This window comes from Ammospiza caudacuta, chromosome Z (assembly GCF_027887145.1).
Source record: "Ammospiza caudacuta isolate bAmmCau1 chromosome Z, bAmmCau1.pri, whole genome shotgun sequence".
NCBI classification, from domain to species: domain Eukaryota; kingdom Metazoa; phylum Chordata; class Aves; order Passeriformes; family Passerellidae; genus Ammospiza; species Ammospiza caudacuta.
In genome coordinates this window covers 46,944,820-46,961,012 of record NC_080632.1, presented here as the reverse complement: position 1 = coordinate 46,961,012, position 16,193 = coordinate 46,944,820, and the positions used below count along the sequence as shown (strand labels likewise).

Sequence of the window (16,193 nt, the reverse complement as noted above, 5' to 3'; positions counted from 1 at the left end):
TTCACCACATGTGGGGGGAAGGGCATTTTTCCATATCTTTCCCTGGAGGCCTCCAATAAAGACCAGTTTTTATACTATCTCCCACATTAATATTGGCTCAAAAGTCTGTTGTTTCATTTCTAGGCCTTTAAGATATTACCAGCACTGCCAACACCAAGATAAGCACCATTGAACAGTTGTAGTCCCCCATTATATGGGATCTGGCTAAAAATTTTAAACTTCTATATGAATTTAAGCAGAATGCTGCTCACCGTATATACAAAGTACCTTATTTATATTAAACTTATTAAAGCTGTTATAATTTTTGTTTGGTTGGGTTTTTCCGGTGGGGAGGGCAGCACAGTTACCTTCCTCCTGCAGCTGAGGCATCTCCCTGGAGCCTGTGAGCCGTGCTGAGAGCTTGGCTGAGCTCGGGCCAGCTCAGGTGCCCTGGCTGGCCATGCAGCGTGGTGCATGGACAGCAGCACTGCCGTGAGCTCTGCTATTTGGTGGAGGAGTGTCTGCCAGATTAGACTTGGGGGCAGCAGAGAAATCAGCTGTGTGAGGTGGTGATCTGCTCAGCCTGTTGGCAGAGCTCAAAGAGGAAGGAGAAATTGTTGAGGACTCTTGGAGACTGGCTGGGGGAGCTGCAATGTACCCGCCCTTAGACAATTACAGAAGCTGTCCAAGGTAGTCAGACATTGGAACAAGGTGCCCAGAGCTGTACAGGAGTCAGCATCCCTGGGTGTGAAAAATGCATATTTTATGATTGGCTTTTCACAAATATTAAAATGAATATTATATGTGTTGTGTTAGACAGTAATGCTGTATTAATTCTCTTAAGTAGTGTGTTAAATATAGCTTTAGGTTATAAAAATGTTAAAATAGAAACTATGCTATGTAGGATCCCTTTTTTAAAAAGAAATGACCTGCAGTGAGATAGCAGCCACAGGACACCTAAATCTTTCAGAGAGAACTTATTGCTCTCTTGTCAGAAGAAACAAACTTCTTCCTGCCTCGAAGGCGCTATTAGGATTCAGAGGAAGAAGTTGACGATGACCAGACATAATCCTGTGCTTGAATGGAATTTAGGCATCATGTATGAGGTGTATGAATATGCAACAGGCTATTGTTTTTAAGGGTTAATCCTTTGTAGACGTGTGTCGTTTTTCGGGCTTGTGCTGCACCGAAAAAGACACCCCAACGTCTGTAACTCTTCAGTTCTATTGTCTCATATTTCTAATTGTCCTAATTCAAATTGTCCAAATTATTATTACTCTAATTGTATTACTATTTTTATAACCATTTTATTACTATTCAACTTTTAAAATTAAAAAAACACAAGTGATTGGTGTTTTTCGCACTGGCCGTGTTCAATAATGTGTGAATATGACACATTTCACATTTCAGGTCATGGTTTAATGGTAAACAGGATCATTGTGCTGGGTTGGCAGCTGCACTTGCTCTTAAACCCAATTAAGTCTTGTTCTATGCAGCAGCTCTCTTCACTTAGTGCTTATTTTTTGCAGTCAATTTTTTACTTCCGTTAGTAGCTTGCATCTATTGCTTCTATCTCCATGTGAGAACTAGGTCAGAGGGAAGAACTATTGCGCTTTACCCAGTGCTCTGACAACGTTACTTTCTTTTTTCGCTTGCACGTACGGGACCAGGCCACTGAGGGCAGCGCCACCCCGCCGCTACTCTGCGCAGGCGCGGGGGGCGCGAGGCGCGCGTTTTGAAAGTGCTGTCATGGCGGGGCTGAGCCGGGAGTCGGCCCCGGCCCCGGCCCCGGCCCCGGCCCCGGCCCCGGCCCCGGCCCCGGTCCCGGTCCCCGCCCCGGCTCCGGCTCCGACCCGAGAGCTGGAGCTGACTCCGGCCCCGGCGTTGTACCAGGGCAGCGGCGACGGCTCCGGCGACTTGGATGTCCCCACTCTGGTCCGGTTAGTGCTGGCGGGACGCGACGGGGAGAAGCCCGGGGGTGGGATGAAGGGATGCGCAGCCTCTGACCGTTGTCTCTTTACTCCCGCCGCAGCATGAGGGACCAACTGAAGGAGCAGCTCATAGAGCACAACACGGCTATTCTTGCCGGTAAGTATATCCCTCCCCGCTGTGGGATGTTGCACTAACAAAGAATGGGATGTGGCATTTATATTTTAATATATAAATATATATTTACATATTTTGTTAATCTTTTCTTTAATTATTTATTAAGAGTGTTCCTTACGATAATGATGGTTTTTTTTTTCATGGCTGTACATTTTAACACATTTTCTATGCAGCTTTTGAGACATATTTGAGTGTTTGCAAAGATGCCATATAGCTGCTGCCCGCTGTCCTCTCCTTCCTTTTCTGGGTTTGAACTTTAGGTTCACCTGACATGTAGTGATGGTTTTCAGAAATCTGGTCACTGGGGCTGAAGTCTTGCCAAAAGTTTGTCAAACTGTTTGGCAGCAATACTGATTTAAGGTGTTTCCATTACCTGTAGAGTCACGAGATTATTTGGGTTAGAAGGGACATTAAACACATCTGGTTCCCACCATGCACAGCCACTTCCACTAAATCATCCTGCTCAGAGCCCTATTCAACCTGACAACCTGATCTTGAACACTCACAGGGATGAGGCATCCACAGCTTCTCTGGGCAATCTCTCTACCAGTGCCTCATCACCCCACAGTATATCTAATTTAAACCTACCATCTTCCAAATACAAACTACATACCTTAGTAAAAAGCTCTTCTCCAGCTCTCTTGTAAGCTCCTTCATTTGCAAGGACTCAGCAAAATCCCCATCCTCCTTCTCCAAGCTGAACAACTGCTCTCTCACCCTTTTCCTCATAGGAGAGGTGCTCCAGCCCTCCGATCATTGCCCTCCTCTGGACCTTCTCTAAGAGATCCATGTCCTTCTTATGTTGGGAATCCCAACATAAGATGCAGCACAACAGTCTGCCAAGAGCTGTGTAGAGGGGCAGAATCACCTCTCTTGACCAGCTGGACACATTTCTGATACAGCCCAGGGTGCAGTTGGGTACATGCTCTTCCGTTGAACTATCCAGTGGCATACATAGAGTGATGGCAAAATCAGCTCTAGCTTATCTAAAAAATGCTAAATTAATTATTTCTCTGATACAGCTGGTTGATAGCGTAGCCTCATTAACAGTAAAAGATAAAAAAGCTTTGAGGTAGAAGTAAGAAATAACTTGTTCACACAAAAATGCTAATCGTTTGTGCTCTATAGATTGTATTTAAAAGTCTCTGTTGTACTTGTTTTAGCAACATTGTCTTTTGCAGGTCAGGAAAATTTCCTTGATCATGAAATTGAAGAAAACTTTAGCCAGAGGTATGTCACCGGATAGCTTCAAAATTCTCTTCTAGTTATTCCTTCCTAGTGAATTGCTGGATTTACAATCAGTACTTCAGAAAAGATTGGTGAAAATAATGGAAACTAAGAAGAATTGTGGGGAAGAAATGCTGTATTCATCCTCCCAATGTACTTCTGTATCTGATGTGGGTTTTAAATTTGCAGTCCTTTACATGATGGCTAGAATTTGCTAATATAGTTCCACATGCTAAATTAATCCTGGCCCTAATGATTTGTGGCTCACATGAAAAATTCTAAAATTAGATATGTAGAAAGCAAGTTAAAATGTGACACTGCTTTTAAACTCTGTTATCTTCACACTCAGTTTGTCTGTCTAATTGCTTTTTGTCTTTCAGTGCCACACAAAATTTGAAAAGAGATCTAGAAGATGCAAAAGTCTCTTTACAGAACAGGACGTTGGCCTTGCAAAGGTAGAATTTTCTTCACCCTTTACTTTGAGCTTTTCTCTGTATGTGTGCATACATAGATGCATATATACATAGGTACAGGATTTTAAAGTGATATGGGAGACTGGGGAGATTTTAAGTACCATTGAACAATAGGAATGCTGTAGAAAACAAAGCAAAAAAAAAGCCCACCAAAACAAAAAAACTTACAGGTTGAAATGTGTACACCCAAAAGCTTCTTTACAGTTGAGAAAGAGTGACTGTACAGATCAGTAAGCATATTTCTTGGCAGTATTTTCCAAATGCCTATGAGAAGATGGAATTTAATAATGTTAGGCATGTGTTTCATGGCTATTTATTTGAATTTACACTTTTGCCCAGCTTCCTTTCTGTAGACTCTGGGATTAATGGTGTCCAAATATGTTGGTCAAGAGAAAAAGGAGTTGTCATTCTCACAAATAATCATTGATGTATCTTTCCTGTCCTGAGAGTTAAGCCCCATTATTTAAGGAGTGTGGTATTTTAAAGGTACTGAGTATTTTGTTTATATAATTCCAATGTGAAAGTGGACGAAAGTGGAATCTTGGAAATTATGTTCTTATATTACTTATTTAAATCTTCTTCTCTCTGTTTCCTGCTTTTCTCAGTTTCTTATGAGTTCTCATCAGTCATATGCTATTTCTTGCAATATGCAGGACCCAAATTGTGGATGCCCTCAGAAACAAATTGAAACAAGATGATGAGGACTCACGGTAAGGTGTTCTTGGGAGTCAGATAGCTAGAAAACAATGAACTTTGCACAGTTTATTGTGACACATTTCTAGATTATTTCATTTTACCTCTTGTGAAAGCAAGCTTCCTTTTTCTAGATTTGACAGAATGATATAGTGTCTACCTTCTGGCTAGAATCAGCATGATCAGACTTCATACACCCATGGTAGATTTGCAGTTGGGCTCTGAATTTACTCACCTTTGATTACAGAGATCATAACTCTTGATTCACTAGTGAGAACTGCTTGTAGCCAAGAGAGCTTTTTGTCTTTAGTTCCTAAATTACCTGCATTTATGATAGCCGAACACATTACAGGCTTGTAACAGGGCCTTGCCTCTGCTTTGCTGCCTTTATTAATTAACTATGTAGGAGCAAAATGTCTTTGAAATAGAACTGAAAGCTTAAACATTTTTAAAAGGCTTTTTGTTGCCTGCCAATTATTAACAGGTGGATGCATATGAAGTGTAATATGAGAAATTTAATTTCTGTCAGAAATACGGGTAAGGGATTGCATCTCCTTGATTTAGGAGCTTTAATTCATAGCTATTTCCAGATGGCTAGGCTTTCTTGATACCATCCAAACTCTGTGATGTAAAATGTTGGGTAGACTTAAATGAAATCTTAGAGGAATTGAGAGGGAAGTAACTGAACTCTTTGGCCTCTACAGTGACACTGAGTATATTAACTGTAAAAAGAAGGGATGTTGTAAGTGTAAGTGCAAAAAGAAGTGACACGTATTACTAATTTGCTATTATGAGAAATCATAAATTCTTTATTTAAAGTAAATAAAGTCGATTTAAACATTTATGATATTGACGTATATTAGTGGTCTTAAGGTATGTAACTGTTTCCTTCCTTAGTCTGATCCTGGCAAAAATGCGACACATACTATTGCTCAGCTGGACAATAATTGACTATCAGCAGGTGAGTGGCAGTTGAAGCTTCTGTTACTGTAGTGCAGGTAAATCAACCTCAGCGTGGGAAGGAGTGCACTTGGACAGCAGCATGACTGCACAAGTCATTCAAAGCTAAATATGTGGTGACATGTGTGCAGTTCCTACTGCTGTCAAAATTAAGGATTACTTCAAGTGATCATGGGGATTGAATTAGCATCTTTCAGTATTTTTGAAGACAAGAGTCTGGAAAATACTTTTTGTTTTCTTTCAGCAAATACATCAGAAGGAACAGCAGCTGATTGACATTAAAACAGAAAGACTCTGTAAGTGTGTTACCTGTATTGACTGTGGTTTGTATTTTAATGTAGAGTTCATATAGTTAATATTTTAAAGTTACTCTTGTAGTAATATTAATTTACATGGGAAGCAGCAAAACTCAACACAGTTATAAAACTTGTTAAAAGAGTAGAAAGAGATGAGCTGTTGTGTTCCCTACTTGTGAGACTGACACATTAGAATGAGAGATGCAAGACAATACTCAAAAACAATGTGGCAGCATTTTATTATTTCAGGTAAGCTCCTCAGAAAGTTACACATTATTTAGTCATTTAAATCAGCCTTACAGCACCTAAAAGATACTTTTTTGTCCTATGGCACATTTATGAGGTATTTGCAGAATAGAGAGGGAATTTGCTTAGAAAGAAGTATACATATATTGGTTTTCAGTAGTCTTGTTAGAGTGGGTCAAATTTAGATGTGACATCAGTATTCAGAGCTTCATATGGTAAATGTGTTCTTTGAATGTTCTTTCTTTCGTGACCAGGTTTGCCATCAATTCTAACAGCTATTGTTTGATTCACGTGCAGGGAGTTGTGTATATGTAGACAGTAATGAACGAACACAGTGAAATAACTGTTCACATGGGAAAAATGAACATACTGATATCTCTGCAGATAAAGGAAGGAATGCTCTGCCGGCATTCTTTCAACACATGAACTGCCCCTAAACACTTTTAATCAGTCTAGTTTTTAACCTGGTTTCCTATGAAAATAGTAATATTCGCTGGTCATGTTCATATTCTCCTTGTATGACTTTGGAATTTGGTTTCAGTGAAATCTGAAAAAGGAGTAAGGGTCTTTAAAAGATATAAAAAAGACCTTTTTTATATCTTTTAAAGATATAAAATGTTTATGTTTTTGAGTGCCATAAAAGTTGTGGCACTCAAAAACAGGGTATGGGAAAGAGATGCAAATTACTCCCTGTGTGAGGGAAATGCAGGCAGCATACAATGTACATTCTGTTTTACAGTTGGCCAGGGAACCAACTGATATAGTTTGATAACCAAGTAGCCACAGCGTGTGTTGCTTCTTTCATAAAAGAAATATATTGAGGAATATATGAGGGAAGGAGTGGAGTGTGAAATAAGGATTATGCACTGGAAGTGCTTTAGGTGGCTGTGAGGAAAAGAGTATCTTCAGTTCTACTGTACACATAACTATTTAATGCTTAATTTTCCTAATAATGTAACAGCACTGACAAAATATGGAGGAGAGAAACTACAGCAAATTCATACCATGAAGAAAAGGCAAAAGGAGAAACAAGCATATGTGAATGTATGTGAAACAGAGAAGATGCTTCATAAATTAGAAAAAGAAAGATGGATTACTACAATAATTCAACATGTGTTCCAGGTAATGTTGTGTGGCTTTTAGAACCAAGTTTACAATTTTTGATTACACTCAATATATTATACTGTATGGCAAATATAACTTAGAAAACAATTTTGTGTTGTTAAAACCTTTAAGTTTAACAATGGAAGAACTGTGTATAGAAGAAAAACTTCTGCTTTAAAGGCTAAGAGAATGAAATGGTCACAAGCATCTTTGCATTATTTTTTTGCAGAGTTTAGAGACAGTCTTACATCTCAAATTCAGAACAAGAAATTTAACATTGTACTGGCATTTAGATAAGAGTCTAAAACTATCTCTTGGCTTTGTATTCCTGAAATTTTCTCAGCCCTAAGTAGAGCAAATTCTCTTTGGTTAAATTTAAATTCCCCTTTTCGATCCAGAATGGCAGGGTGAGAATGTTAACTGTTATTTTTGTTGAGGCAAACATTATTTCATATCGTTAAAAACGTTCTCTAGGTTTCTGTATTTAACATAGAGGTAGTATGCAAGGCCTTCTAGAAAATAAAAAAGCATGGATTTGGGTTTTTTTTGCCTATGTATCAACAATAGGATCTAAAGCAATACTTCCCTTTCTCCTTTTTCCCTCCATCCTGCCTACTTCAAACACTTGTGAATTTCAAGGGCTTTCAAATTAAAATTATAAAGCAGACTTTCTTTAAGATATTTTACTAGGAATTGTCCTTTACAAGGGCTTGTTTTAACCTGTAAATCTTTCTCATTTATAGAACATCATAATTGGAAGCAGAATTAACTGGGCAGAAGATGAATCTTTAAAGGCAATTGTTCTACAGCTTGAAAAAAATGTAGTAAGTCAGTGAGTCAGGAGATGTGGTGTTTATTTTATACATTGTGTGCATTTTAACTAAACTTGATAAATTTCATGTATCTTAAATTTTAAAATTTGACCTTTCTGGAAGATGTTGTTCTCTCCAGAGAAACAGACTGTGTCAAAGGGGGCAGTACAGCTGATGAAATGAAACTACCTGAAGATTCGTTTCTCAAGCTGTCCTGTCTAAGCACTTCTTTTCCTCTGAGAGGCAGCAAGAACATAAGAAAAGTTTCAAGGTTTCATGTAGAAGTGGACTTAAACTGAGGATTTGCTGTACCCCTTCCCTGGGGACCAGCAGCCATAGAGCTCAAGCAGGGTGCACAACCCTGCTCAGTCCCAGTCAAATGCTCAGTCAGTAAAATTTATGAGCAAGTCTGGAGTTGGGACTATTTTTGGGTTTTAAGGCATTATGTGTAATTTTAAACCCCAAAAATTTTTGCTCCTGTTAGCACTGACTCTTGTCTGCAGAGGTGACTTCATACTGTTGACTGTGCAGCTAAGCAATGTCTTCACTAGAATTTGCGCTTTTTTAACTTGGTGTTCTTTGTTTGATGTTTGAAGGAAATTGACTCTTGGGGCATAGCACAGTTTAGGAATGTGTAGTGTCCCTTATTATCTTGGTGTGTAGCTTCACTTTTAACTTGGTGAGTGATTGCCAGCTAATTTTTGTAGGTGGATGCCTTGATCTAATAATAAAACGCTGATTTTACTGAAAATGTTTTGCTTGGTTTGGAGTTTTTTTTAACTCACGGTAAAGCGGCTGGTTTGGCAGGCCAGGTCTCCGGTGCGGCCCCGCCCCTAGACAGGCCCCGCCCCTAGACAGGCCCCGCCCCTAGACAGGCCCCGCCCCTAGACAGGCCCCGCCCCTAGACAGGCCCCGCCCCTAGACAGGCCCCGCCCCTAGACAGGCCCCGCCCGTACCGGCCTTGGTGGCTGTGGGCGGGGCCCCGAGCTGCCCCTCAGGCTCCTCACCATGGGCAGCAAGATGGCGGCCGCTACAAGGGCGGTGCAGGTAAGGGCGGCCCCGGGACGGCGTGTCTGAGACAGCCGGAGCTCTGGCTCGGGCGGCGGGGCTCGCTTCTGCTGCCGCCGCCGAGCAGCAGGTCGAGACGGCCGCAGGATGAGGAGACGCCGCCGGGGCGGCCGGTGTCCTTGGGGAGAGCTGTGCAGCCGCGTGCACACGGTGTCGCAGGTGCCGGACGCTGTGATAGCAGCGGGTGCGGAGCTGGCTGGCAGCTCCTTCCTAAGATGGGCCTCTGTAAGGTGAAAGTGCTTTGTACAGGCAGAGCACAGGTCGCGATTCCGTGTGCTAAAGCACTGTGGAACCACGGCCTGGTTTGGATCGGAAGGGACCTTAAAGGTCACCTAGTTGCAGCACCCCCCTGCCGTGGGCAGGGACACCTTTATTAGACCAGGTTGCTCAAAGCTCCATCCAACCTGGTCTTAGGCACTTCCAGGGATGGGACAGCCACAGATGCTGTGGGCATCTTCTGCCAGTGCTGCAGCACACTCAAAATAAAGAATTTCTTCCTAATCTTCCTAATGTTTTTAATCCAAACCTGCCCTTTGGATTGTAAGGTCTCCCCAGTGCATTCTTCAGGCTGAACAACCTCAGCACTCAGCCTGTCTTACAGGAGAGGTGAGGACAACCCTCTGAAGATCGTAATAGCCCTGCTTTGGACTCACTCCAGTCCATGTTTTTTTTCCTTTGGGGACCCCAGAGCTGCACGCAGCACTCTAGATGGGTTCTAACCAGAGCACATTGCATTGTGATTGCATTTATGCGATAGCAGTGGCTGTTTCTGCATACACACAGACTGATGGGAAAAGGAAGACAAAGCCTGTACCTGCTCTGGACCTCAGGGTGCAGGACTACTTTTTAAAGTGGACTTCTTCCTGAGGTGAACTTAGGACTTCAAGAAGCAGTAAGTGTATCAGAGTAGTGCAGCAGAGAGCAGCTGTTTAGAGTGGTTGGTTGATACATTTTATTATTCACGGTAACCTGTGTCTGTTTCTCCCACTGCCTGGTCTTCTTCTAGGTAGTCAAGCCACATACTCCATTAATAAAGTTCCCAGACAGAAAAAGTGGTCCCAGACCTAAAAGTAAGTATTTTGGATATGGATACAGCTTGCGCCACATTTCTTTACATGGACTGTTGTATTTAAAAACCGGGACCCAATTTCTCTCTTTCAGCTACACAGCTGAACTGAGTTGGAGTGAGGTTTTTGAAACATGCTTGGTTTATTTTGAAGGCAACTCTTGAACTTTCTCCACAACTTCTTTTCTGTGCAGCTGTGTGTAGACACATAGTGCATGCACATCTATATTTTTTTTTTGTCAAGGATTTCCAGTGTTTGTGTTCTACTTTATATAAAGTCACATTTTCCCAAATATTAATATTTACTGAAGTTACTGTGCCCAAGTCAGTTTGAAGCAGCTTTAGTTATTCAGTGATATTTGCATAAATGATGTTGCATTTTCCTCATTTTTTCTTAGTTAAAGTGTGTGATGTATTTTCTGCTGTTTTTTCAAAACATAATTATAGCTGGGAGATCCAACCCTCTGTACATTTTAAGAAGTATTTTCTTGTGTTTCTAACTAATGTTAAGGGAAAAAAAATTCATTGCAATCTTTGTCATTAACTTTTATACCTGTGTTGATATTTATGGTATTCCCAATACTATTATATTTAAACAACAAACTTATATTAGCAATATGTTGATTTAGAAGTCCTTTTTGGTCAAAAAGCATCTGAAAGAAAAGTAGAAGTTGTCTTTAAAAGCTCTGTTACATTATTCTCACTTCTTTTGATATTATACTATGCCTAGTTATTTGTCAGGATTACCAAGCCCACAGTTTAGCTTGAAGTTTAGTTTAACATTTGAAAGCCTCCACAGTGCATATAAACGCCTCTTCTGACTTGCCTGTGAACTCTTCAGGAACTATTTTCTGCAATAACTTTCTGTAAAACTTCTGCACATTTTGCACAGTTCAGCCAAATGCACCACCTCATGCCAGTGAACTACTTTCTCAAAAGCTTGAAAATGTGTTTCTGACCTCTTGTTTATCTCTGTGTCAGAAGACTCTTGTGACTGTATCTTTTAAGTATGTTAGACTTTTCTACCTTCATCAGGATCTGTTATCTTGTTAGTAAACTGCAACCTACTTTGTCTTGCTTGAATGCTGTAGCAAAATCTGCATTTAATTGTACCAGATTGTTGCTCCTACATCACTAAATGGCTCCTCAGAGCAACTAGGGATGTGAAAGGCCAGCCAAATTCCAGTGGGCCTATTAATGCTGCAACATTATGGTCTCAAACAGGGAAGGGAGAGATATAGTAGAGACTGTAATAGAACTAAAGCAGCAACAGTAAAATTTCTGATTACTGCAGTTCTCATGTTTTTAATTCACTAACGAGTCTATTCCAACTACACTTCAGACTGAAACATACAGTAGAGGAAAATCCTTGACAAATCTCTAGACTTTCATGGTCGGTGAAACAAACTTGGAGAAACTGCTTTTTTTTTTTTTTTGTAGTATGTAAGGTGTATTATTTCTTGAAACAAAAATACTTTGCCCCCTGTTCACAATAAATATGCTACTCCTGATGGGCTCACTTCTGCCTTGCTCTGTTTGGGATCTTCCATTATTACTGAACCACCTTGGGACTTTCAGACCTAATCTTCTGACTGGCAGCTTCTTAATATGCCTCTCAATGGTAGTTTCATCACAGTGCTGCAAGTGTTTGATTGTTTGTCCCAGTCCTGCAACTGCATCAGATTCATTAAGGCTAAAACTTAATTAAGGCTCCCTTCTCCTTTGTGGTCATTGGTCTTGCTGGAGCCAGGAAGGGCAAAGGCAGGCAAAACTGTGCTGTTGTAGCTGCTCACATGCTTTTGCACATGCTGTTTTCATGCTGCTTATTTTATAGTTATATAGAGCTTCTGTCCAGCTGTTAGATGTTGCACTTGTCTTGCTCAATTTTCTGGAGCATTGGGAAGGACTTCTGTGGAAGCATTCAGCTTTGTCAGGTGTTATACCCTTACATATCACAGGGTGACTAGACAGTTGGAAGAGAACTTCAAGATCATTGAGTCCAACTCATGCCCTGACACCTCAGCTAAATCATGGCACTGAGTGCCACATCCAGTCTTTTCTTAAACACATCCAGGGATGGTGACTGCACTACCTCCCCAGGCAGACCACTTCAGTACTTTATTACTTGTTAGTTAAAAAACTTTTTCCTGATATCCAACCTCTACTTCCCTTGGTGCAGCTTAAGACTGTGTCCTCTCATTCTGTCAGATTTTGCCTGGACAAAGAGACCAACCCCCGCCTGACTACAACCACGTTTCAGGGAGTTTTAGAGAATGTTAAGGTGACCCCTGAGTCTCCTTTTCTCCAGGCTAAACACCCCCAGCTCCCTCAGTTGTTCCTCACAGGGTTTGTGTTCCAAGCCCCTCTCCAGCCTTGTCACTCTTCTCTGGACGCACTCAAGTGTCTCAAGGTCCTTCCCAAACTGAGGGCCCAGAGCTGGACACAGCACTCAAGGTGCTGCCTCACCAGTGCCGAGTACAGGGAAGGGTGACCTCCCTGCTCCTGCTGGCCACACTGTTCCTGGCACAGGCCAGGATGCCACTGGCCTGTATGGCCACCAGGGCACACTGCTGGCTCGTGTTCAGCCGCTGTCACCAGCACCCCCAGGTCCCTTTCTGCCTGGGCACTGTCCAGCCACACCATCCCCAGCCTGTAACATTACTGGCGGTTACTGTGGCCAAAATGCAGGACTTGACAACTGGACTTGTTAATCTTCATCCTGTTGGACTCTGCCCATCCATTCAGTCATTCCAGGTCTCTCTGCAGAGCCCTCCTACCTTCCAATAGATTGACACACGATCTACAAATTCACTACTGAAAGCCTCAATCCCCTCATCCATGTCATCAATAAAGACACTGAACAGCCCTGGCCCCAGCACAGACCCCTGAGGGACACCCCTGGTGAGCAGCCACCAGCTGGATGCAGCACCATTCACCAGCACCCTCTGGGCCCGGCCATCCAGCCAGTTCCTAACCCAGCACAGAGTGCTCCTGTCCAAGCCGTGGGCTGCCAGCTTTTCCAGGAGTGTGCTGTGGGAGACAGTGCCAAGGCCTTGCTGAAGTCCAGGTACACAACATCCACAGCCTTTCCCACATCCACCAGGCAGGTCACTTGGTCATAAAAGGAGTTCAGGTTGGTCAAACACGACCTGGCCCTCTAAACCTGTGCTGGCTGGGTCTGACACCCTGGCCATCCTGTGAGTGCTGTGTGCTGGCACTTGGTATAAACTGCTCCATAACCTTACCTGGTACTGAGGTCAGGCTAACTGGCCTATAATTGCCAGGATCCTCCTTCCCACCCTTTTTATGAATGGCAGTCACACTGGCCAGCTTCCAGTCCTCTGGAACCTCACCAGTGAGCCAGGAGTGGTGGTAAATGATGGAGAGCAGCTTTGCAAGCTCATCTGCCAGCCCCCTCATCACCTGGGATGGATCCTATCCTATATATAGGACTGAGTACTGAAACGAACATATTGCTATGATCTCTGTCCTGCCTAGTGGGGCAACTGCATATTTCCATTGTAAAATCAGCTATGGTGGGACAGACCTAAGGTTTGGAACACTGACTGTTACATTGCCCTTTTGTCATCTCTTCTATCTGCACAATCAAGGCAACTTTTCTGATGTGAATTCCTGAAGCTTAGCTCCTGATCCTCACCTGTGAAGAACTTCATGCACTCCTTGGTCTTTACATTTCATTAACATTGACTGCTGATGCCTCATACTTGGTGGTCATTCTGCACATCACTAACAAAATGTGATAGGATGGCATTTTGTAATATTAAAAATGGGTGCAGCCCTGCATTGCATGTTGCGGCCTGTTCTGGCTGCGAGCTTTATCTTTCTGTAAGCCTCTAGATCTTTTTCACTTGTCTGTCTTTTCAGTTGTAGTAAACTAAAAGCATCATCTCAGTTATCTTCTACATAATTGCCCACACACAAACATTTACATAACTTTATGCTTTTACTGAGAAGTACAGCTTCTCAGTGAAAAAGCCATTGTTAGGGTGTATGTTGATCTTTGGTCTCCACATCAGCGTTTCTGCCATTCATACTACTGTCAGCATTTTTAGAGTCTGCACTTGATACATTTAACAACAATAAAAACAGGTTGTGAGAAGTAGAGTGATTTAATTCTTTTAGGTGTTTGTTGTAGTGAATAAGATTTTCAGGCAGTGGTAGATTTTATTGGCTGCTTATTAATTTTACAGTCTAGTAATATTTCTGTAAATGGTTTTAAAATCTGGGTTTCAGTACAGGAATCTCTACAAGCAAGTATGCCATCTCTCCTTGCTTCAAAAGCACAGGAATCTGTAGGAGGCACATCACCGGCCTTTCAAAATATTTCACGTGTTAGTAGAGTACAAGGCACACCAGACACTTCTGAATTAGCAAGAAGTTTACCTCAGAAATACAGAAGGAGACAAATGTCAGATGAAGAGATTGAGTATATTCAAGTAAGTTTTCTTCTTTAATTTCTACTTCTTCTGGTATGGTATTACATAGTAATTCTTTATAAGAGTGTGCCCTGGGCTTTCATGGTTTTCATATGCAGTACCCAATGTACCAATTCTTAATACAGAAGGTACCAAATCTCACTGCATAGTAGCATGGTACCACTGAGTAGAGAGATTTGGACTTAGAACAGATGTGCAGGTAAGCTGGTGATAGTCACAGCCTGCATTAATTGTCACCACTACCTGTTTTATAACAGTTGTTTAAAGTGTAATTTGACTTTGCTGAGCAGGATCACAGAAGTTCTTAGACCAGAAAAGGCTATTACCAGGTGATCAAAGTACAAAATATTTCTCAAATTAGTTTTATAAGTTATTAATTAGTAAATTAACTCCTGCATTTCTAGTAGTGAAAACATTTTATTAAACTTGATATAAGTATTTTCTGCAATACTTGTAAATATGACATTTTACATGAAAGGCAAGAAAAACCTGCTTCTATTCTGCAACAATTCTCAGTTGTAAAAACTGATGGTTGAAAAAGGACAATGCAGAAAATTTGAGGAATTTGTGAGGTGATGGCGAGTTTGAAATTAAAAGATACTTGCAAAGTTTTGTTAAATGGTAAGGGCATAAATAGCATAACCGTGTTAGTAGAGGAAATCTAGAAATCTTCTTGTGTGCAAGTAGGCTGCATCTATATAGTAGAAGTAAAATCAGTTATTTCCCACAGTAATACACTTTTTGACTTTTTGCATGTTTGGTTAACAGTGAGGTAAGTTGTAAAATAATTTTGTTGGAAAAATAATGAACTGAATGCCTTTCTGCTTTCTCATTAAGATTGTAATGACTCTGTTTGGCTTTGTTTTTACTTTGCAGTTTGGAATGTAGGCAGTGAAAGTTATTTTAAAACTTGTGTCTGTTAGCATTGCGTTTGTCAGACCTTTTGAAGGATAAGAGTCAGGTTTCTTCAGAGAAAGAGATATGGAAGCAGCTGTAACTGTAGGTGGCATGTGTTGTCTTGCTCAATTTTTTTGTACTTTCCCTTGAAAAAAATGTAGTCATGACTGGTGGATGCTGATATCCACGCTATCTGTTCTTATATAGGTCAATATTTAAATCAGAAATTAAAACTAGAACTGTGTCTCTTAGTCTATAACAGTGTAAAAGAGAATTTTATCTCAGTTTCAAGTTCTATTAGTGGAATATATTTAACTGTATGATTTTCTTTTACAGCGTGGAGGTCCAGAATAAATGTAGAAGATAGTTTCTTGGCCACTGTTGAAGAATGAGGTATTATATTCACAATAAAGGCATTAAATTAAAATGCCTTAATATTAAAAATTATTGTATACTAATAGCTTTAATAAAATCCCATATGATGGGTGAGAAGATTGACACAACACACAAGATACTGATTTGTTTGTGACTGAGAAGGATTTTATGTTGATGGCTAATAGCAATTGAATATATATGATGTCTGCACCATTAAAATATTTTTTCTAATTAGCCATTTGAAAAGTCAACAATCTAACAGGGTCATTTTATTTTTCCACTGGTTGAGTGTCGGTTTCTCGGCTGTTTAGGTGGCCTGGAAAGGCCCAGGGATGGCCTTGAAGAGCCGACGCTTCAAAGGACGAGAAGAGACTTCAGATCTTTTCTCGGTGTTTATTAATTGTTTATCTAAAAGATTTTCTCTCGGCCCAACA

At 41.1% G+C, this 16,193-nt stretch overlaps 2 protein-coding genes across 2 annotated transcripts; both read left to right on the top strand.

The window, feature by feature from the left end:
- The first annotated feature begins 1,728 nt into the window (after positions 1-1,728).
- CENPH (centromere protein H) lies at positions 1,729-8,552 on the top strand. The gene is made up of 9 exons (XM_058824402.1): positions 1,729-1,919; positions 2,012-2,067; positions 3,267-3,315; positions 3,693-3,767; positions 4,439-4,495; positions 5,376-5,439; positions 5,683-5,734; positions 6,942-7,102; positions 7,828-8,552. The coding sequence occupies exons 1-9, from the start codon at positions 1,729-1,731 to the stop codon at positions 7,918-7,920; spliced, it is 798 nt and encodes a 265-aa protein (XP_058680385.1). The 3' UTR covers positions 7,921-8,552.
- A 287-nt stretch (positions 8,553-8,839) lies between these two features.
- On the top strand, positions 8,840-15,993 carry MRPS36 (mitochondrial ribosomal protein S36). The gene is made up of 4 exons (XM_058824161.1): positions 8,840-8,943; positions 9,971-10,034; positions 14,285-14,487; positions 15,721-15,993. The coding sequence occupies exons 1-4, from the start codon at positions 8,905-8,907 to the stop codon at positions 15,736-15,738; spliced, it is 324 nt and encodes a 107-aa protein (XP_058680144.1). The 5' UTR covers positions 8,840-8,904; the 3' UTR covers positions 15,739-15,993.
- Positions 15,994-16,193: the final 200 nt, after the last annotated feature.

Bases quoted from the DNA above. Each gene is read 5' to 3' on its own strand.
- CENPH (XM_058824402.1), top strand. From the start codon at position 1,729: ATGGCGGGGCTGAGCCGGGAGTCGGCCCCGGCCCCGGCCCCGGCCCCG. The intron at 3,316-3,692 runs GTATGTCACCGG...TTTGTCTTTCAG, and splicing joins GAAGAAAACTTTAGCCAGAG to TGCCACACAAAATTTGAAAA. The intron at 5,735-6,941 runs GTAAGTGTGTTA...ATAATGTAACAG, and splicing joins CATTAAAACAGAAAGACTCT to CACTGACAAAATATGGAGGA.
- MRPS36 (XM_058824161.1), top strand. From the start codon at position 8,905: ATGGGCAGCAAGATGGCGGCCGCTACAAGGGCGGTGCAG. The intron at 8,944-9,970 runs GTAAGGGCGGCC...GTCTTCTTCTAG, and splicing joins CCGCTACAAGGGCGGTGCAG to GTAGTCAAGCCACATACTCC. The intron at 10,035-14,284 runs GTAAGTATTTTG...TCTGGGTTTCAG, and splicing joins AAGTGGTCCCAGACCTAAAA to TACAGGAATCTCTACAAGCA.